General features: G+C 41.5%; 1 protein-coding gene across 7 annotated transcripts in view; it reads right to left on the bottom strand.

The window, feature by feature from the left end:
• MTUS1 (microtubule associated scaffold protein 1) overlaps nucleotides 1-23,196 on the bottom strand; it is a 227,430-nt gene that overhangs the window by 33,095 nt on the left and 171,139 nt on the right. For 6 of the 7 annotated variants that reach the window (XM_073645396.1, XM_073645394.1, XM_073645393.1 and 3 more), the window contains 2 exons: nucleotides 21,314-21,522; nucleotides 4,273-4,339 (listed from right to left, as the gene is read on the bottom strand). In XM_073645396.1, the coding sequence (XP_073501497.1) occupies nucleotides 4,273-4,339; nucleotides 21,314-21,522 (276 nt within the window). Of the gene's footprint in view, nucleotides 1-4,272; nucleotides 4,340-5,228; nucleotides 5,492-21,313; nucleotides 21,523-23,196 lie in introns of those variants that run through there. The other variant, XM_073645399.1, reaches the window with a different exon arrangement.

Genomic DNA, 23,196 nt, shown 5'->3' with positions numbered 1-23,196 from the left:
GTCAGTCAGTGCGAAAAATTGGGAAAACTTTGAATGTGTCCCCAAGTGCAGTTGCAAAAACCATCAAGCGCTACAAAGAAACTGGCTCACATGAGGACTGCCCCAGGAAAGGAAGACCAAGAGTCACCTCTGCTTCTGAGGATAAGTTTATCCGAGTCACCAGCCTCAGAAATCGCAGGTTAACAGCAGCTCAGATTAGAGACCAGGTCAATGCCACACAGAGTTCTAGCAGCAGACACATCTCTACAACAACTGTTAAGAGGATACTTTGTGCAGCAGGCCTTCATGGTAAAACAGCTGCTAGGAAACCACTGCTAAGGACAGGCAACAAGCAGAAGAGACTTGTTTGGGCTAAAGAACACAAGGAATGGACATTAGACCAGTGGAAATCTGTGCTTTGGTCTGATGAGTTCAAATTTGAGATCTTTGGTTCCAACCACCGTGTCTTTGTGCGACGCAGAAAAGGTGAACGGATGGACTCTACATGCCTGGTTCCCACCGTGAAGCATGGAGGAGGAGGTGTGATGGTGTGGGGGTGCTTTGCTGGTGACACTGTTGGGGATTTATTCAAAATTGAAGGCATACTGAACCAGCATGGCTACCACAGTATCTTGCAGCGGCATGCTATTCCATCCGGTTTGCGTTTAGTTGGACCATCATTTATTTTTCAACAGGACAATGACTACAAACACACCTCCAGGCTGTGTAAGGGCTATTTGACCAAGAGGGAGAGTTATGGGGTGCTACGCCAGATGACCTGGCCTCCACAGTCACCAGACCTGAACCCAATCGAGATGGTTTGGGGTGAGCTGGACCACAGAGTGAAGGCGAAAGGGCCAACAAGTGCTAAGCATCTCCAGGAACTCCTTCAAGATTGTTGGAAGACCATTTCCGGTGACTACCTCTTGAAGCTCATCAAGAGAATGCCAAGAGTGTGCAAAGCAGTCATCCAAGCAAAAGGTGGCTACTTTGAAGAACCTAGAATATAAGACCTATTTTCAGTTGTTTCACACTTTTTTGTTAAGTATATAATTCCACATGTGTTAATTCCTAGTTTTGATGCCTTCAGTGTGAATGTACAATTTTCATAGTCATGAAAAGACAGAAAAATCTTTAAATGAGAAGGTGTGTCCAAACTTTTGGTCTGTACTGTACATAATGCATGCAGTGTGCCCTAAAGAGCAAGTTGACCCCAAGTGTTGATTGACTGGACCAACATTCAGGACAATTTAAAAGATGTGCACAAGTGTCATCACAAGCATATTGTAAGTAATTAAATTATGCGTGTGTATACTCATATATATATAAAATATATATATATAAAAATATTTATGTACCGGTAATTCTTCTTTCCTCCTAATCTAAGATCCTCCATGCCCCTTATCAGTTTTGTGCCTTTTCTAAATCCAAGACATCCTTTTTAATGACGCACTAACACTTTGACTGGAAAGGAAAAATCTTGAAAACGATATAGGCAGCATAAAGGGCTATTCCCATTCATTGCCTATATGGCATATCAACAGATAATTCCATAAATATGATACATTTTGGTACTAGCGTCACGTTTGCACAGCAATTTTTGGAGCTCTCATAGAAATGAATGAAGAGACGCGCATGCACACCCCTCCTGGTGCCAGCTTCTATAATACACGTATAGCATACCCACCAGATATGCCATAAAGTAGAAGATGGGAATGTCCTTTACATGTTGCTGGCAGAAATCTGTATGGATTCCCAATATAAAATGATCCATGCAAGTTTTTATGCGCCAAAGCCAGGAATGAATTCAATGGGGACAAGAACTACACCGGAAGGATCTCTAACCGCTGGTTTCTACTGGATTCACTTCTGACTTTGGTTTGAAAAACTCCATCAAAAACAGCAGGTGTGTTTCCAGCCTAAAAGGGTACAAGAGATCCAAACAAGGTACAAGGTCATTACAAGGCTAGTGGCTCCAGACAGAAATAACACCACCATTATAAGAGGTGTTCAGCAGCTTGCTTTCTTCAAATAACACTTGTATAGATGTGATACAAAGTAAACAGATAAGAATTTCCACTTCTGTTAACCATTTATCCACTCAAGTCCCTAAAAAATGTCCCCTAGGGAGAGGCGAAGCATTTTTCAAAAGGAAGTTGGGTAAAGGCCCCCATACTCCTTAGTTACAAGTTAGACAATTTGGGCTGACCATCTACTGTGTATGTGGCCTCCAGACTCAGCTGAATCTTTTATTTGGCGGAAAGAGGAGTTAGCAGCTCTGAGAACATGTGCTTGGCCGAACATTGCTGTATACAGGGAAGTTAGGAGAGACAGCGGACGGCCGAAAGCTTGTGGGGGAACAATCAATCTAATGTGAATGGGGGACTTGAAGTTTTCTCATTTACTGACTTTTGAGGGTAAAATGACACATTATGCAGAGATTCATTAGTAACAAGTAAAACACCAGAAATGTCTAAGTATTCTTTTTCCACAAATCATTTTTGGAGGTTCTTGTGCATTTCGACATTCAAAAATGAATACCTTCTAGAGATAAGGTGATGTAACGCAAGAAAAAGAGAAAGTTACAAAATAATTAAAGTTAGGGCGCATTCAGACGTCCTAGTAAATCGGTCAGAGATTGGACAGCTGTGTGTATTTGGATGAGGCCGTCACGCTTGAGTCAGGAGAACCATGGCCATGCCAATGCCACTGCCCGGTCTCTGACCAATATTCATGGATGCCTGATTGCGCCCTCACACGGCAATATTTGCTTATACTAGTAAGACTCTGATAAAGGTGTGGATTTGTGACCAGAACCTTAGTGCATTCTTGGGGACAACAAGGAGCTGACAGTAATATTTGGAAATTGAATTGGTTGTTGAGCAGTGTCTGGTGTATGGAGCTGCGCACTCAACACTTACCAAAGACACAGGTCATGTAACGTAAGGCAAGAAAACAAGCCCAGGGTAGAAAAACCCAGGACCAGCAGAGGAGGCTGCACTGGTGTAACCAGGAAAAACTGTCTATGAGCCATGGGATGAGGGCAAACACCTTGAAAATGTCCTGAAAATTAATATATATAAATAAGAAATATAACCTACTGGGTGAGGCTGACAAATACAGCTCCTGGCATGAGATGAGAGAATTGTTTACTTCTAGAGTAACCAATATTTTACATCTTATTTCATAAATCAATAGGGGACATAAGATTTAGAAACTTTGTAAGATATCTTATTAGAGAAATTTGCTTCTCTCTCCTTCTGGACTGATCCTTCACTCTCAATTTATGGGTAAAATCTATATTCAGTAATGACAGATTTTCCCATTACTGAGATAGGGATGACAGTTGGTGTTTTTGAAATTCTATGCAGGGAGGAGCAAGAGGAAGACCCCAACATTCTACTGCTCTACTAAATCAGTGACACTTCACCATAGAACTTTATGAGCACCAACTGTCATCTATCTCGGAAATGGGAAAGTGCCTTCACAGAATACAGATTTTACCTTAGAATTGAGAATTTTGATAATGAGTGATCAATTCTGTCAGAGAAAGAAGCATATTTCTTTGATAATATATTACAATGTTGCTTATTTTCACGTGTACTATTGATTTATGAAGTAAAAGCCTGATCAGATGGGAACAACAGGCCATTCTCATTCAGCCCTTCACTGATGGCAATTACCATCTCCCACCAGACAGACATGTTGCAAGCAAAACGTCTGTTAGGCAAGAAAAAGACATTAGAAAAACTGTTTTCAGTGGAAACTACTGAACAAAAAGGTCAGTGTTATCCATTCAGATGTCTATTTTGCCCATGTTTTTTGTGGAAATACGCAGAGTGAATGACAGTCTAGTCGTGCTGGCATGTTCTGGCAATCTGCGGTGATCTGAGATGAGACCTCACCGATATGATCATTTTATATGCATCAGACCCATCAGATGATTTCAACTCTATATAGTGAAGAGGTTTTGACAGTTACGGAACTGGTTTTTCCATGCGAGAGGTAGCAGAAATCAGCCCTGTGTGCCTCAAAGAGATAACTGCCAGGAATCCGATGAACCCGGGGTCAACTAACAGGCTCTAGAGAAATGTAGACCTCCAGAGTTTCTATGGGAATCTGCCTTAGGGGAAAAGACATTTACAAGACTTTAAAAATATTTAACTCTTTGGAACTCAAAAGAAAGTATTTGAATCAAGTGCATGACTTGACTAGGAAACGAGAGTCTGTGCAAGTCTACAGAAGGCACCAAGTTCCATTTATCATGACCAGTTGAAAGGTTGAGTAACTTACCCAAGTCTCCTCGCAAGTTCTGAAGCTCCTGAGAAAGCTCTTTACGTTTCTTCAGCGTCTCTTCTCGCTGTAAAGACAAGAAACGTATTAGAATAAAAACATCTGTGTTACAGGGTTTCAAAAAACTCATAAAATTATAGGTCATGGATCAGCAGAGCAGTGGGTAGAAAATCTGAGGATGCTTCTGCAGAATGGAGGATGCACTTCAAGGCCATCAGAATCCCATTTTCAACATGGCACTACCAGTTATAAGCTCAAGAATCAAATCAGACTGGTTTGCCAATTTTGATTTACTTCCCAACTCACATAACAGCCTGGATTCCACAGGTAAAAAATGAACATATGTTAAACTACAGCCATTGACTTCATGCCAAGGAGGACGGCGTGCTCCTCTCATGACAAGTGGTGAATGTTCCTGCACAGCGACCTGCAAGATTTATCTTCCTTTCTTAATGAAAACAGTATCCTTTGCCTGCTCCCCCTGCTCCATCTCCTATGTGAGGAGGAATCCGTATTAGTATAATTGAATGGACACAATCCAATCCCCAGAGAGCATAATTCCATTAAATGTGCAGAGATATGGACGTTTGCATAATAGAAAAGCGTAAAATGTATTTACAGTCAAACATAAAGAATACAAGAATAGAAAACTACTGCATGCAGGAAAACAAGCTAAAAAGTGGAAAATCTTCTATTATGAAGAACAAAGCAATCCCAGGATGACGGAGGAGTACGAGCAGCCTCACCGCTTAGATTTAATATCCGGCTGGAGACTCTCCTAGATGTAAACAGTACGGAAAAAAGCAGATCAAGTAACTGCAAGCGTCTTCTCCTGCTATAGGTCCTATGCTGGCACTGCTCCCATTGCTGCAGCAGCTGGAAGAACTCCATGATAAAAAGCAAAAATGTATATACATATAAATGTATAGAAAAAGGAAAAAAAATACGTTAGTTACCCGGGGTGCAGTACATGGGGCGTAGACGCAGAGTTTACTGCTTGAGCAGCCCATATTACAGCTTCTGTATTCCCAAGGTGTTCTCTCCTGGAGGACACACGGCAGCCAAAACTGGTCTGGCCACATTTATACAGCAGCTGCTAGGATAGGAGTTCCATAGGACTCAGCCTGTGCCTGACACTCATGCTCTGCAGGTTCCCCGTGCTCCGATCCCTCCCAGCCTCCAGCACATACTGCAGTCCCTCTCCTGGCACCAGCAGCCGCTCATTACTATAAGCCACAACCCCTCTCCAATATGGAAAGCGAGAGCAGACATTAGCCTGATCGATTGCCACTTACTCAAATATCAGCCTGGATGGTGAAGGAGAGGGCTGACCTCACAGCGAAGCCAGGCTGAAATTACCATACAGTATACGGGCTGGTAGTATATAGGGGGGCAGTGACGCACAATAACCTCAAGCCTTAAAGGCTGCTTAAAGCATTAGCACATGGACTGCTTGGAGGTTTTGTTTTGCTGTTTAAACACCACTATGTACTGCAACGCCCTTACTAGACTTACACCTGCACCGCTTGTACTGGTAAAAGGTGCAGATAGTGCAACTAATGTATATTAGGGAAGTGTTGCATATGTAGTTTTCCAAACAAAAGTTTGGACACACCTCATTTAAAGATTTTTCCGTATTTTCATGACTATGAATGCCAAGAGTGTGCAAAGCAGTCATCAAAGCAAAAGGTGGCTACTTTGAAGAACCTAGAATATAAGACATATTTTCAGTCGTTTCACACTTTTTTGTTAAGTATATAATTCCATGTGTGGTAATTCATAGTTTTGATGCCTTCAGTGTGAATGTACAATTTTCATAGTCATGAAAATACAGAAAAATCTTTAAATGAGAAGGTGTGTCCAAACTTTTGGTCTGTACTGTATATATATATTACATATATACACACACACACATGGGTACTCTTATATTGTGTATGTATATATTGTAGTGTGTATATATAATGTAAATATACACACACCCAAAAGATTGACCCGATTGATCTGTCAGACAAATATTACTATATGCATAGGGTTCAGTACACTTTAGCAATATTACACTATGGCATTCTATACGTTAGTTGTATAGAAAACACTGAACTGGTGTACATTTCTAAAACATCATTATTTATTCATATGTGTCAGATAATAATGCAGGCTGCTAACCTCCCCACTACCAGTCACCCTATAGCCATAGACAGGGACAATGCACAAAGATTGAGAGGATATTATATGAAGTCTGTTGGGGATATTCCGGCTCGGTGTCTGGTGGATGGGTTATAGGCATCAGTCAGTCTACTCGTCATAATGATGCTAGTAAAGCTCAAGTGAGGTTATCCGGGAAATAGCAGGATGATTTATGAGATTACTTTTAGGTGTAACTTTAATGCTGCATCCCAACGACTGCATGCATACAAAATTATTACCACCATGCCACTTTCACACCCATCACTGTTGTATAGTTTTGCTACAATCATGAATGTGTGGCCCACCTATGGCAGTTTCGTACCATTTCAGGTTTGTTGCAGATGAAACCAGAAAACACTGACTAGAGTGAATGGGCTGAGACCGCAATTAGAGGTCCATGTAGCACAGTCCAAGTACTTACCATGATGTGTGGACTGGCCGCGGGTCTCCCAATCAGAACCCAGCACCCTTATATATGCCCATGAGGTAGTTTAGTTTAGGTTGGATGACCTACAGCCAGTACATCGCGTTTCAAGAAGTATGAATTTGACCAAAGTGCTGGTACAGGATTGTCAAGGATCAGTGTGGGACAGTATTATGTGTTTTTTTTTTTTCAATTTAACTAGTCAAGGCCCTTTTCAGAATTTGTTTATTCGGCTAGAAAACTCTTAAATGGGGATCCATTCAAATCACTCAAACTTCAAAATCATCCACCACTAAATTTTGACTTTTGAGTCGGTTCGACGTTGCTCACTTCCGCATCAAAAGGTGAGCGATGGCAGTGACACCACGCACGTGCCACAGATCGGTAGATGTGATTGGCTATGCCCAGAGAGGACGAGATCAGTGGGGAGGACACAAGTCACGTCCAGGGGTCATGATAGCATCCGAAGGTGCTTGATTATGGGTTAAGTGGTGTCCACATTATAGTAGTAGCTTTGTAACAGCTCGGGATATTTGTTAGTGACATCAATGAAATCATTTAAAAACAGGTTTAGGACTCTAAAGCTTAATGATGCTAGTTTTAGGGAACATTAATGGAGCCTACAGCTTGTGTGATTGACTGCACGCTAGACGGGCACCATAATTACTATGTATTTGTGGAAGCTGAGAACATGCAACAGAAGAACAACTTGTAGCTACTTGTGATCAATGTGTTGCTTTGTCTCATATCCAACTTTGATCCACAGTTTATATGTCACAAAAGTTGTGAAATGGTAACCACAGAACAAGCAGATCATACACAGCCCCATTATTAGGACCATTGATGTCCTGAAGCCATGTGTCAATCTCCATGTTACTATGAGCTTTAATCTACAACCTCAATTCCCAAAAAGTTAGGACGCTGTGTAAAATCTAAAGAAAAGAAGAATGCATTGATTTGGAAATCTTATAGCCATATTTTATTCACAACAACATAGATCATATGTCAGAAGGTGAACATTAGACATTTTACATTTCATTTGAAAAAAAATAAAAATCTTTTAGAAATTGATGGCAACAACATCTTAACCCTCCGTCAGGGGCAACTGATCTGACAGGCGCAGCTCACTTAGTTTCATTTCTCTATTTTCAGTGGTTTGTCTGGGAAACATACCTTCCTAACTTTAAAGGCTATGTGAAACCTGAGAAGCCATTTATTACATTCCTATTAAGGTAACTGATCACTTTTAGACCTATGTCTGACAAGAAGGTTGTCCCATTCTTGTCAGACATAGGTTTCTTGCCGCTTAACAGACCTGAATGTCAGATTTTTCAGTTTTTAATACAACAAAGTGCAGTTGCTCACAGATTGGTGAACCACTGACCAACTTTGCTTCTGAGAGACTCTGCCTCTCTAACCTTCCCATTTTATAAAGTCATGCAAATTAGTTGATGTTTGACCCTCCAGCTGTTTTTCATTAGTAACACTTTTCCAGCCTTTTGTTAACCCATTCCCAACTTTAAGATGTGTTGCTGCCATCAATTTCTAAAAGGAGTTAAATTTTTCAACTGAATATGAAAAATGTCTAACGTTCACCTTCTGATCTGTGTTTTATGCTCTGTTGTGAATAAAATAAGGTTTTAAGAGATTTACAAACCATTCCATTCTTGTTTTATACAGTGTCCCAACTTTTTAGGGATTGTGGTTGTACCTTCGTGTTGCATATAGACCAGCAAATAGTACTGCAAAGTTAAAGATGAATACTTGAGATAAAAAACTTATACCTAATGCAGGGCGTAAGGGTACAACAGACACTATCCTTGGGCCACAGAACATCTATAATGAAATGGTGGCACAGCAAAAGTAGCTCTACATATAGGAGCTGACAAAATGGGAACAGCCAAGTAAAAGAATCTTAGCCCGCTCCACACAATCCTAGCTGCACACTTGGATTTCTCACCTTAACTATTTTCTGAAAGACCAGGACTTGATCATGAAGGTGGACACAATAGTGCAGGTGCGGGATTTGGAGGGTCCGATTGCATGGGAGTCGGTATTGTAATGTCCACAGAATAAGGTTTTAATCTGAATATCTTTGCATGTTGTTGCAGGAAAGCTCATTAGACTTGATGAATATATATATATATATATTTTTTTTATGATTGTAGATCATCTCAAATTAAAGGTTGACATGGTCTCTCAGCGAGGAGGCCTGTAGAACTGCCGGCATGCCATACCAGTGCATGTGTGAAGATCTCTAAACTTGAATAGTTTGAAAGCCATTTACATTTTAAGTTATCTACAAAAAGATTGAGGCAACTAAAGTTGATGTAACACAATTAAAGACTTCAAAGAGCATACCCCGACTCGTATAGATAAAGTGTCAATACATAGCACGGAATACAAATACAGTGGGAATAAAAGTTACAGGTGGAAACGAGGGATGTCCTCTTCTGAAGCTTCACCAACTGTTCTCACCAGGTCAATCACACCAAGAACCTAGTTTTACCATTTTATTTTTTCTTTGTTCAATGCACTTTATAAAAGGGAACTGGTCAGCACATTTTTACATATGAAGTAGTGGTATAGCTGTAAAGGTGCATGCTCCCAAATAAAAAGGATACCTATTTTATAGACATCTGATGTGCCGGTCATGAGGAACCTAGTGTAGAAGCCATATGCATATCAGGCTGGAGGTGCACTGGAGAGGTCACTGCACTTGAACTGCTACCAGTGGCATGCAACCAGCGCGTTTCCAGCCTGATTTACCTAATGACTTTATACAGACCTGATGTGTCGATGAGGAGAAATCTAACAAAAGATTCAATTTGCTCATAGTCTGTGTAATGTCGGGCACAAGGCAAGAAAATCAGACAGGTGAACTGTCAATCTTAAGAGGCTGGGGCTGGGCATGGAAACAAGCTTGGGAGGTAGCCACTAAACTCCTCATTTGCATATTAATTTAAATACTAACTGCTCTTGGCATTACAGAGCACTTAACTAGTTCTCCCGGGCTTCTTTCCCCACCCAGCACCAGCCTCTTTAGCTTGATTGACAGTTTACCCATCTGATTTTCTTGCTTGATGTCACACAGTGAATCAACAATCAAGCTAAAGAGGCTGGTGTTGGGCGGGGAAACCAGCTCCGGAGGCAAAGGCTTGTTAAGTGCTTTATCACACCCAGAGCATTTAAGCGTCATTTGCATATATGAATTAAAATGCTGATTTCTCAGGAAAAAAGAATAATTAAAAATGTAAATAAATTCGTGACAAAAAATGTATAATTGGTAGAGAAAGGTTGAACTTTGTGAAACTAGGTCTTTTTTTTTTTTAACGTATGTAAAGGTTTTGATGGTTTTAGAATTGCATGCCCAAATATACAGTTTGTGGGGTTCCCCTCATAGTTCATAATTATGTTCTCGTAAGTCTGCTTATTTCTTTTACTTGCACCAGCTTTTGTTTCTTTCCCACAGTATAAATTGACTGTTCCTGCAGATTTATAATCTGTCCCATTTCATTTTCCATTTCAGATTTTCTTTGCAGTGTGTGAATGAGATTTATGTAATCCACAAAGATGGTACAGTAATATGCAACAAATTTCTTCCCGGAAAATATATTGCATTTATGGCTAGAAAAACTCCTTGCAAATATGGGACAGCCCTAAAAATGGAGTTCAGAAGGCCTGCTGACTGGACCATAAATTGCAATGACCTCAATGGAGTTCAAAATGAAGAGTTTTGTTTTTTCCTGAATTTGTACGCTTGTGCAGACGGCCACAGAAACGTGCCTGCTATGTTACATCTGAACCAACAGACATTATCAGAAATTATTGCAGTCTATATGTCTAAATCCAGCTTAAGGTGAATCTGGCAGATCCCCCAAATGTATTGCAGAAAACGCAGTGTGAACAGGATCTAACATGGTACTCTACACTCACCAGTACTACTTAAAAACTATCAACAAGGACAAGCAAGGACATTTGTGAAATTCCCAATATTATAAGTAGTGGACCTTCTACTGGGCACAAAGGCCATATCCTAAAGCTCAATAAACAGGATAAAGCAGATAACCTATCTGAAAAGATAAAATAAAAAAAAATTCCTATAGTTTAACGCAATGACATCAGTATTGTGCAGAGACCCTGAGAAAACAATGGGATGACAACAGAGCTTACACAGGGCACCGGCCTGATAATGGCTTATCCAGAAGCTCAGTCCACTTCTGAGCAAAGTGTATGGAGCTTTTACTGTAGACAAATTACAATCAGAAGTACAAGCTAATGGCTGTAACAAACAGACTGGGCTCAGATGCTGCAACTGTGCGTGCAACCAATTCATTCCCATTGTATCTAGCTATAGACTCTTGTAAATTAATGGAATCTATGGATTTTATTGGTAATTGCTGCTCTCGTAATTGAAATCCGGCACGTTATAAATGTGCATCAGACAAGACAGTAGTGTTGTCCAAGAAGGAGCACCAGTAATGTCAGACTCCAATGTTATGAAGGAATCACACTTCTTGTATAATTATTTCCAATAAACGTAACTTGCAAAAAAATGGTTTTCCAAAACCATAATCTGTAAATGTGGACTAAATGCCAATTTATAAGCAGAACCCAGAAAAATCCGTACTCTGCACAGCTTCAACTCTCGCTTTTTATGTGAACGTCATCAGATTAAGACATTCTTCTGCACATATTTAAAATACTTTTGACTCCGTAATAGATGCCTTTCCAGGGTGGGTTTCTTATTCTATTCCTTTGCTCAATAATAAAATTATGGGAACTTCTCACAAACCATTAGTTTTTTTGCCATCGTTTTTTAGAGTGTAGATTCAAGAATTAGGTTTATATTTCATAGTAATGTGTCAACCTTTTCAGTTGCTATCAAACTCTAAAAGTGTAAAGTTTCTCCTTGTGAAGAGCGTTTGGAAACTTATAGGCCATGAAGTGCGCCTTTAGCAATTTAAATATGCAAATAGTCTCTTCAGTGAGGAATACTACAGGTACTTTGATGTCACATATAGGGATTATTTTGGCTCAGTCTCGAACCATGGAAGCTTGATGGATGAATATTCTGTAGGAAGACTGATTTTGTGCAAGCCTAGATAGGTCTTCTCCACCATTATTTTGATCGTATCAAGCCATCGGCTTGCTGATCTTCCTCTTCAATTTGCTCCTTCTATTATTCCGACAACAATGTCCTTCTCCAGTGATTGCGGTCTTCATATCAGCTGTCCAAAAGTAGGCAAGTCAGCTTGTGGGGTCCTTGCTTTAAGTAACATGGCTGGCTTGATTTGTTCCAAAACTGGTTTGAACTTCTTGCCATCCACAGTATTGATAACATCCTTCTCCAGCACTACACTTCGATGAATCATCGATGCCTTTTACTGTCTTGTTTATCGTCTGGGTTTCAAATCCATGATAGGCTGTGTGCCCACGATGCGTTTTTTAAGCTTTTCCTCAGCGGCAATTCCACTGCAGAAACGTTTAAAAAACGCATGGTAGAAGGCCTGCCATGTTCCCCAATGATAATCCGCATGTGCTGTGCACATGCTGCAGAAATTTCCGCTGCGGATTATCATTTATCGGAAAAAAACGCAGCACTACCAATTATTTTGCGGAAGTGCTGTGTTTTCACCGCCATTGACTTGCATTAGATCGCATGGATTACGCATCACTGTATATGTAGATGCGCATTCCATGCGTTCTAATGTGCGGATGGTACCCGGGTCTAGAGGAGAAGAGACTCTCCTCCGGACCTGGGTACCATAGAATACTGTAAAAAAAAAAAAAAGAAGAATAAAATAAAAAATAAATATGTACTTACCTTCTGGCGGCCCGCGGTACGCTCCTCCTCGCATGCCGACAGTTCGCGATGGACTGAAGGACCTGCGCTGACGTCATAGTCATGTGACGGGTCACGCGACGCTGAAGTCGGCAGGTCCTTCAGTGTACCGCTGCCGGCAAGGGAGAACGGAGCGAAGCAAGTCACCGGGGGCCATCGGAAGGCAAGTATATATTTATTTTTTTATTTTGTGACATTCTCTCGGGTCACACTATATAAATCCATGCTGTTTGCATGGATTTATAGTGTGACCAAGTTGACAAGCACTTTCCAAGTGATGCTAAAATCGCTTGGAAAGTGCTTGTCAACCCGCATGCGGAAATGCATGTGAAGAATGCTTCACTTCCGCATGTCCCTGGCAGGAAAAATGCATGTACAATCCGCATGCGTTTTTTTCTGCCAGGGAGATGCAGAAACGCTCAGGAAAAAACCCTGAGCATTTCTGCATCGTGGGCACATAGCCATACTACAGAAAAGACCAGATTACATATAAGCCGTGTCTTCATTGCCACTGAAATGTTCCTTGATTTGAAGGCCTTATCCAGTGACTTCATTGTTGACTTGCCCATAACTATTCTATTGAGTTCCGTAATCGCTGCATCTTGAGTGATCATTGTTCCGAGTATACTGAAGTCCTTAACAACTTCCAGTTAGTCACCCTCCATCTCAAATGTGTCCTGTTGTTCCTTGCAGTAGTCAAAATCTTTGCCTTCTTTGTGCTGCGTAACAATCCCATGTTCGAGCTTTACATCTTAACACTCTGTAATAAGTCCTTCACTCCATCTATGCTTGTTGCCATCAATGTTGTATCGTCTCCATATTTAAGATGGTTGATGACTCCTTTTTTTGCAAGATCAGCCTTCCTAAAAATAGCTTCTGCATATGAATTGAAAAGAAATAGTGACAGGATACAGCCTTGTTTGACGCCACGCTCTACTTTGCGCCATGCCAAATCGTAGTGTTCCGTTAACAGTGTTGCTTTTTGGTCAATATAAGGGTTCCCAAAGAGGCTGATCAGTTGGTTCAGCACACCCATATCCTTCATGGTATTCCAAAGTATCTGGGGATCAACATAGTCGAAGGCAAAGTTGAAGCAAAGATCTCCATGTTGTATGCTTTGGGATACCAATCCTATAAGTCAACATTGACCCTTTAACGAGCCTCCTTAAAAGGGTAGATATTGACTTTAAAAGTTGCTACATCCAATAGGTGGCACTAGAGTTTCAGTCATCTTCCTTTCTGAAGAGGCTTTTTTCGCATATGAAATATAGATGTATGGAAATATAGAACATGAGAACAGCGGGACTTGTGCACATGAACGCTCCGATGGGGCTTATTCACAAGTCAGTATTTGGTCAGCATTTTGCATCAGTGTTTGTATAACAAAATCAGGAGTAGCACTTGCAGGAAACAAAAAAAAAAAAAAAAAACCTTTAATCAAAAGTTTGCCACCCATTCTGCATTTTGCAGTCACTTGTGGTTTTGGCAAATTCTGATGAAAAACTAATTGATCTTGTGCAAGCCTAGATAGGTCCACCAGGGTCTTCTCCACCGTTATCTTGATATTATTGACTTGCTGGTCTTCCTCTTCACCTTGCTTCTTCTATTCTTCAGACAATGATGTCTTCTCCAGTGATTGCGGTCTTCCTTTGAGGTGTCCAAAAGTAGGCAAGTCGGAGCTTGGGGGTTCCTTGCTTCTAGTGACAGGTCTGGCTTTATTTGTTCCAAAACTGGTTTGAACTCCTTGCCATCCATGGTATTGAGAATATCCTTCTCCAGCACTACATTTCAAAGGAGTCGATGATTCTTCTACTGTCTTGTTTCTTTATCGTCCAGGTTTCAAATCCATACGATACTACAGGAAAGACCAGACTACATATATAAAGCTTTGGGCTGAGCATGTGTGTTTTCTCAACAGGGAGAGAGGAATAAGCTGCTGCCAGACACCTCTGGTGGGCTATGCACTGAGATGAAAAGGATCAGATGTGTTTCAATCCAATATGCCTGACCTTTCTTTCCATCAACATCAGAGTCAAGAGACCCCTAAACACATAGGATGCCACAATGAGTCTGTTCACCTGAATCCAATATGGATGGGAACCTTAAGAGTGCAGACATTTTACACTGAGCGTCTCTTCCTGTGAGGCTATTTACACAGTTCTGCTAGTGCTGATTACACACTTGTTCACTCACTGTTCTAGGAAAGTTCTAAAAGCACACCCATTAGTAAATGCAACCAGATCACTCCTATGCCAGCGAAGCAGTAGTTGGTCAGCAAAAATATCATATGCTAAAAGCTCCCATACACATTAGATGAAAGTCTTCTGGATGGACCCGCAGATTTTGGAGTGCCGGCAATCAAATACATGGGAAGTCCCAACTCACCCCAATGTCGGGTAATAGAAGGATTGGGCTGTTGGAATTTCAATGCCCAAGCATTTTGTTTTAAAGGGAAAAATCCGCTTTCCCTGTTGATAACACAAATGCTTGGCCAAACTGAGCATTAGTCTGTGTTGGGAGAGAGATGGCCGCCTGCCAAAAACACGAATGCCATCTCAAGAGTATGGCCAGCTTTAGGATGAGATTACTGCGTTGGAACAGAAACGATCTCACTATTTGCACTGGCGATCTATAAAATTAAAATGGACAATCATTTCTAACAGGTTCAGAAGAGAGTGAAGGCCAAGGCCTCTTAACAAAAGGCCAAAAAAAGAAGTGCGTTACCCAAGTCCCTATGTTATTTATATTATTACTATTTTGATTAAAAAGCATACAAGCCATCCCACAGCGACAAGGTGTACCCAATCGAGACAGTCCGAGCCTGTCTAGTATTAAAACCTCACCTTGTGTCAGCGGACCTCAATGAAGATAAGGGCAGAGCAGGGTACAAGCTTGACTGTTCAGAGACCAGCCCATGGGAAGCTTTATAGATGCCCAGCTCAAAAACATTGACAGCAGGTTTTCATGGACCGAGAGGAGAGAATTTTTTTTTCTCCTCACATCCGAAAAAAACTGATGCCAGTCAGATCAAAGTATTATGAGAATTATAGGACTGTTTTTCTTGGATGTTTAGATATCGGTTGTGTGAACCTACTCCTTAGAGCGAGGTAGTTGTTCAGTTTTGAGTGTACTCCATTTTTTACATAAAGGGAACATGACATCTGAGCCTTCATATTACAAGTTGAAAAAAAATGTAATTCTTAGTAAATCCAGTTCAGTTTTACACGGACGAACTGTACAGTACTGACAGCCTTCAAGGTAGTGTCCACATACTACTTAGTGTGCTATAATAAGACCCTCGGTTGGCTTATGTCCATTGCGTCAGCCTTCACCAGAGATCAATTTGCTCATGTCCTACCCCGAGCTATCTAAAATTAGATCTATGAAAGCCAACACTCAATCTACTGTAATCTTTGTTCTAAGACTGAGAATAAAAAAACAAAAAAAAAAAACCATCCAAACAGTCTATCAAACTATCAAAAACACAACATAAAAAATACAGTAATTAGTGCTATCCTCTGGCCACTACACATACACAAGAGTTAATCAGACACATGTATCTCACAGTATGATATGCGGTTACAAGTCACCGTGCTCACTGAAGTCATTGGACACATGGAATTCCTGGACTGACCAATATAGAAACCCTGGAGAGCCGCAAAGCCTAGAGAAAGGGTGCTGGGAGGCCGCTCACCCAATGTGCCAGTCCGAGGATGGGGTGGAGAACGTCAGAAGGAGGAATTTCTGTCTATTGTTACTATACGAGTCTACTGCTCAGATGGTGTCATTCACTGGGGGACAATCTCTTTGCCATGCCGATGCTATATGTCTTATGTAGGACTGTAAGACCAAGAAAATGTAGCAAAAATGTATATTTATGGACAATATTCATTGCTTTTTCACATAGGATATTGAAGTTGCAGAACAGTATACCAAAAAGTATCAGAGGAAACAAAAATAATGTTTTTTCCAACAAAGATCTCTAAAGTAGCTCTACACTGCGATCTCGCCATCGACACCTATCCATAACAGTCAGTCTTCAATAAAACCCATTACTACCTTGATTAACCCTAGCTACTTAATGTCAACTGGGCATGATTTTTCCTTCGCCACTGTCCTGTGGCATTGGACAATGCTTCAGTAGCAAGATCCCTCAATATGTGGGGGATATCATTCTTACAATGCTCATTACTGACCGTCTCTCTAATGAGTGAAGACCACAATCCCGTAATGTCTTGCAGATATCACATGATCTTGGTAGTGAAAAATTGCTTGAACATTGTCCTGTCTGATTGAATAGTAGAGGGAAGTTCACACCGAGTTGTCTGCTTTGGAGCCATTTTCAAAATCAGAGTTGATATTGGGAACGGTAGGAGTGTGTTTGGCCGGAGAAAAGACAGGAGCGGTCCTGTCCTGTACTACACGAGCAACCATTTTGTTTTCATATATTAAAAATCTTTATCAACGACTTGTGTTCACAGCCAAACGAGCCATGTACTGTGAAACTTTTTTCATTATTCTAAAGACTTGCATATGTTTAAAAAAAGTCACAGAGCTCAGTGGTTCGTGTCATCTACAGCATCTTGCGAAAGTATTTGCCATTTTTCGAGTTTGCTACCTCACCCTGGAATTTCACTTTTTTGAGGCTTTCCATCAGGTCATGCAAAGAACATGTCTATAATTGTGAACATTTGATTTACATTTTATTATGAAACAAATAACAAATAGGACAAAATAAATGAAAACTTCAGTGTGCATAGTTATTCACCCCCTAAAGTCAGTACTTTGCAGAGCCTCATTTTGCAGCAAATACAGCTGCAAGTCACTTTGGATAAGTCTCTGAGCTTTCCACATCTTGCCACTGGGATTGTTGCCCATTCCTCACAGCAAAACTGCTCCAGCTCCTTCAAGTTAAATGGTTTCCTCTGGTGAACAGCAATCTTCAAGTCTGACCACAGATCCACAATTGGATTTAGGTCTGGGCTTAGACTAGGCCACTCCAAAACATGTACACATTTCCCCTTAAACCACTCGAGTGTTGCTTTAACAGTATGCTTTGGGTCATTGTCTTGTTGGAAGGTGAACCTCAAGTCTCAAATCACTGACAAACAAGTTTTGCTCAAGAATCATTTTCCCTGTCCCTGTTGCCTAAACATCCCCATAGCATAATGCTGCCACCACAATGGTTCACTGTGGGGATGGTGTTCTTGGGGTGATGAGCTGTGTTGGTTTGATGCCAGAGATAGCATTTACCTTGGTAGCTAAAAAGTTCAATCTGACCACAGCACCTTCCTCCATACATTTGGAGAGTCTCCCACATGTCTTTTGGCAAACTCAAAAACAAGCCTTAAAACGTGTGTGTAAATAAAGGCTTTTTTTTGGCCATTCTTCCATAAAGGCCACCTCTATAGAGTGTATGGCTTATTGTGGTTGTATGGACAGATACTCCAGTCTCTGCAGCTCCTTCAGGGTTCTCTTTGGTCTCTGTGTTGCCTCTCTGATTATTGCCCTCCTTGCCAGGGCTGAGCGTTTTGGTGGTCAGCCCCCTCTTGGCAGGTTTGTTGTGATACCATATTCTTTCCATTTAATGATAATGCCTTTGATGGTGCTCTGTAGGATCATCAAAGATTAGGATAATTTTATTTTTTTAAGAACCCAACCCTGACTTGTACTTCTCCAAACAAGTTGGGGACAAAGTTGGTGAGATCTCCTTGGTCTTCATGGTGTTTGGTTAGTGGTGCCTCTTGCTTAATGGTGTTGCAGCACTTAAATTGCACACAAGTGGACTTCCTTTCACCAAGCATGTGACTTATGAAGGTAATTGTTTGCACCAGAAATTTTTAGGGGCTTCATAGCAAAAGGGGTGAATACATATGCACATGCCAATTTTTAGTTATTTGATCCCATAAATTTAATTTATATATTTTTCTCACTTCACCAACTCAGACTATTTAGTGCTGATGCATCACACACAAATCTGATTATAAAAATATTTAAACACAGGTTGTAAAGCAACAAAATAGGTAAAAAGCTAAGGGGGGTGAATACTTTCACAAGCCACTGTACATTATCTGAGTTCTTAAAGGGTATGTGTCACCCAATGGGAGATATCAGACCTCTACTATGGGCATACAGGGTATAGAAAAGTAAATCTATACTTACCTGTATGGCTCATAGTAGAGGTTTGATTGCAGAAAAAAGTGTTTATCACCTCCGTTTTCCACAGGCTTGGTGTCCGAGGGACGCCAAGAAATCCCCGCCTACCTGTTTATTATTCCCTGCCTACCTGTTTATTATTCCCTGAAATCCCCGCCTATATGCTTAGTTACCATATCTCCCCTCCACCCCTCCACCCCCCCTGAACATCACAGGGTCCTGTGATGTGCACTGTGGCGCCACTCATAGAGCACGCTTTGCTTCATCCCGTCCCAGTCTCTCAGTGCGCTGCGCCACAGGAATCTATTGCGCAGGCGCCGGGAAGTGACAGTGAACCCTGCGGCGCAGTGCACGGAGAGACGGGGAGCGGCGCTTTGCGCATGCCCAGGAGGTCAAGGAGCACAGTGCACATCACAGGACCCTGTGATGTGCAGGGGAGGGGGGCAATATGGTAACTAAGCATATAGGCGGGGATTTCAGGGAATAATAAACAGGTAGGCGGGGATTTTTTCTGTGGAAAACAGAGGTGATAACACTTTTCTCTGCAATCAGACCTCTACCATGGGCCATACAGGTAAGTATAGATTTACTTTTCTATAACCTGTATGGCCATAGTAGAGGTCTGATATCTCCCAGGGGGTGACAGATTCCCTTTAAGAACTCAGATAATGTACAGTGGCTTGTGAAAGTATTCACCCCCTGGCTTTTTACCTATTTTATTGCTTTACAACCTGGCTAGGACAGGACTTTCAAACTCTGGGGACCAAGGGAGGAATACAGCCTCTTGCCCCTAGCACTTGGGTCCAAATCAATGTAAGCAATTTTTTTTTTTTATCTTTTTTTTTTTTTTTTTTAAAAAAAGGTAAAGGATAAGGTGAGAGATTAACATGATTCTTGCATTCAAAAGGTCTACATATGATGATCACACTATTTTTTTTATATACACTGGTAGAATGGTAGCTTAGTGGTTAGCAATGTTCCTTTGCTGTGCCGAGACAATGGGTTCAATTCCCACTAAGGACATGGAGTTTGGAGTGTGCGAAGTAGCCGGAGTACCTGGAGGAAACCTGGTATGGAATTTAGATTGTGAGCCCCAATGGGGACAGGGATTATGTTTAACGTGCAGCAAATATGTTGGGTTATATATTATTATTATTTAATACACATTATATATTATTATATACAAGGCTACAGCATAGGTTAGTATAATTTTATAATTCAGCCCCGGAAAACACGCACAAGTCACCCGATCACTACAGACAGCTGCTAAGTGTGCAGACACCAAGAAAAAGTAAACACGGGGCCAGAACATTTATCTTCCTTCTCCCGGTTTCCCGTTTCCTCTGATACACTGCACCTCCACCCACTCGGACTTGCACATGGTTTGTTGTGGCAACCAACACCCTCAACGTTTATAGGAAGCTGTCCAAACAAATCAGCTAATCTACAACACCGTCTAATAAACTAGAGATTGTGTGTGTCACAGACCAGCAAAATGCCAACGAGTTTTCTGCCTCGCAAGAAAGAACGAAGGCGAGTAATACGAGTGGGATCAGAAGAAAGATTACGTTATATTAACATGATCTGAAAATGCTCGTATTAAATGGATGACAGAAAAAAAAAAAACACAAAGAAAAATAAACGTAGTATTCAGCAAAAATTGTGGAGTCAAAGAATTAGAAAAAATGTTAATGATAAAACATGCTCCTAACCAACTGAGAGAGATAAGAGATCATATGACACAATTCCTTTAACGCATGCATGCCAAACTCTGGACGCAGAGTGATTATAGTGGGGTCGCTACGCCGCATGGAGCGCTACGTGGGGCCGCTACGCCGCATGGAGCGCTACGTGGGGCCGCTACGCCGCATGGCGCGCTACGTGGGGCCCCTTATACTGTATGGCGGACTACGTGGGGCCCCTTATACTGTATGGCGGACTACGTGGGGCCCCTTATACTGTATGGCGGACTACGTGGGGCCCCTTATACTGTATGGCGGACTACGTGGGGCCCCTTATACTGTATGGCGGACTACGTGGGGCCTATTATACTGTATGCCGGACTACGTGGGGCCCTTTATACTGTATGCCGGACTACGTGGGGCCCTTTATACTGTATGCCGGACTACGTGGGGCCCTTTATACTGTATGCCGGACTATGTGGGGCCTTCTGTTATGAGACCCCATGATTTCTATGTAAGCCCCTGCCCGTGAGGAAATACTCAATTCTCCGGTCTGTCTCTTAAGATTTATAGAATTAAAATGCACTTTGTGGGACAACCCCTTTAAGTTTGTTTCCATATTTGATAAGAAAAAACTTGAACACATCTTTTTAAATAAATATCTAGGATGGCCCCAGACATGGTCCAAGCTTTTAATTTTGGCCTCTGTGTATTTGAGTCTGCCATCCCTGCATTAAGCCACGAGCTCACCTGCTTGATCACATGCTGGATCACCACCGTCAGAGCTTCGAAGCGCTGATTCCGGCTGGAGAGCAAGTTCTTTAGTTGCTGGATGATGCCGCTCTGTTCCTGACATACTGTCTTGCATTGGGCCAATTCCAGAGCTTGTGCATCCACAGGAGGGGTCTGCACCTGTGTGACCGGTCCTCGGGGGCTCGGCTTCTGCTTGCCTTTGTCAACTGCGGACAGAAAACACTGTTACAGATGGAAACAATGGCGTCTAATCCATGTGATCAGACCTGCAGCAGGTTCTTGTAGCTCTGAATGGCCACATACACCTTAGACATCCTCAAATGAGAACCCTCCTATATGTATAGACACTTCCCATATACACATTGTAAATCTGCCAAGTCAGGCGAAGTGCCCACAGTCAGCAGTTAGGTGCCCACAGTCATGATGGAGGCCGAGGCTTCAGTCCTCCAGAGGAACCCACTGTAATAAAACATTGCATGGTATAAGTTTCTTTATAGTGGCCCTTTGTATTGGAAACTGAAGTCTGGACACATACCCCTAGAAGAGGCCGGAAAAACACAGTATTGGCTTCTGTCTGGTGAACGAGGGCTTATGGGAACATTCTGGTATACAAAAAGCTCTCAACATGTATTGTAGGCGCAGTGCAGACACAGTGTTCACTTAGGCTATGTTCACACACAGTTTTTTTGCAGTTTTCTTTTTAATGTGTTTGTCTGCAGCTTTTTTCTTTTTCCGGTACAAGTAATAGCAATGAGATTTCAGTAATCTCATGCACAGACAGATTATTTTTTCCATGACTGAATTTGAGAACTGCAGCTTTTTTTTTTTTTTTTTAAATCCAATGTGAATTCTTCCAGTGTTTTTTTTTCACCCATAAAAAGCAATGGGAATGCAAAAACTACAAAAAAAAAACAAAAAACAGCAATACCCTGCATTTTGAATGCACAAAAACGCAGCATGTGAAAATAGCCTTTGGCTGCAGCACATTTCATAGGTCCGCATGCCACAGACGCAGATTTGGTCATGGACTATGTGCTTGCAGCGGAAAAAAGCCAAAATCAGGGACAGAAAACTTTTAAGTGTGAATACACCCTTAGGACTTAAGCAGAAGTTCACAAATGTTCAAATAAAAAATTATCAGCGTCTGATCAATGGGTCAGCTTTTACCATCAGCGATTTTCACATATAAATGAAATGACAAAGTGTCTCCTATACATGATCATGTAAGCCGGGGGCTGTATGCAATTTTCATGGTCTATACATAGACTTGTATTAGTACTTTTCATCTGTGACGGCAGTTAAAAAAAAAAAATCCCCGATTTCTGCAGGGACACAGTGCGCAAAAAAACACGAACTTGTGTGATTGTCACAGATAGAAGACGTAGCCATTATGGCCTATGGTGCTAGTCACAGCACGTATGAGACTATAGGACGTCTGCACGAGGACTAATGGGACGCTCCATTACCAGGTGGGTGGAAATTTTTGAAAATATTCTCACATTTTACAATAAGCCAATACCCCAATACTACTACTGGGGAGACGAAGCTGCCCCTTTGCATGGGCACAGGAACACATTCTCTCCACTACTAGGACAACCCCTTCTCATACCCCACACTTGGCCCCAATAAAATAAAAAAAGCTTATACTCTTTAGATTGTTCCCATGCCCTGTGCATAGCGGAAGATGGCGCTGTGTACAGAACCCAGAATGGGAACCTCAGACAACACTACACACAGTACAGCCGGCTGTGACGTGGGGGGAAGCGCAATGCAGGAGACTGGTCATTACACTACACAAATATCCAGTAACACTGCTGCCCTCTAGAGGCGGTGGGTGTGAATCACAGCTAGGATATTTTGCACATATTCTGCCACTGTCA

The sequence above is a fragment of the Phyllobates terribilis genome, unplaced genomic scaffold (assembly GCF_046119375.1).
Source record: "Phyllobates terribilis strain yellow unplaced genomic scaffold, ASM4611937v1 Scaffold_1__5_contigs__length_1240528914, whole genome shotgun sequence".
Taxonomy (NCBI): Eukaryota; Metazoa; Chordata; class Amphibia; order Anura; family Dendrobatidae; genus Phyllobates; species Phyllobates terribilis.
The sequence above is the reverse complement of the archived record's forward strand: the minus strand, read 5'-3'. Positions and strand labels throughout refer to the sequence as shown.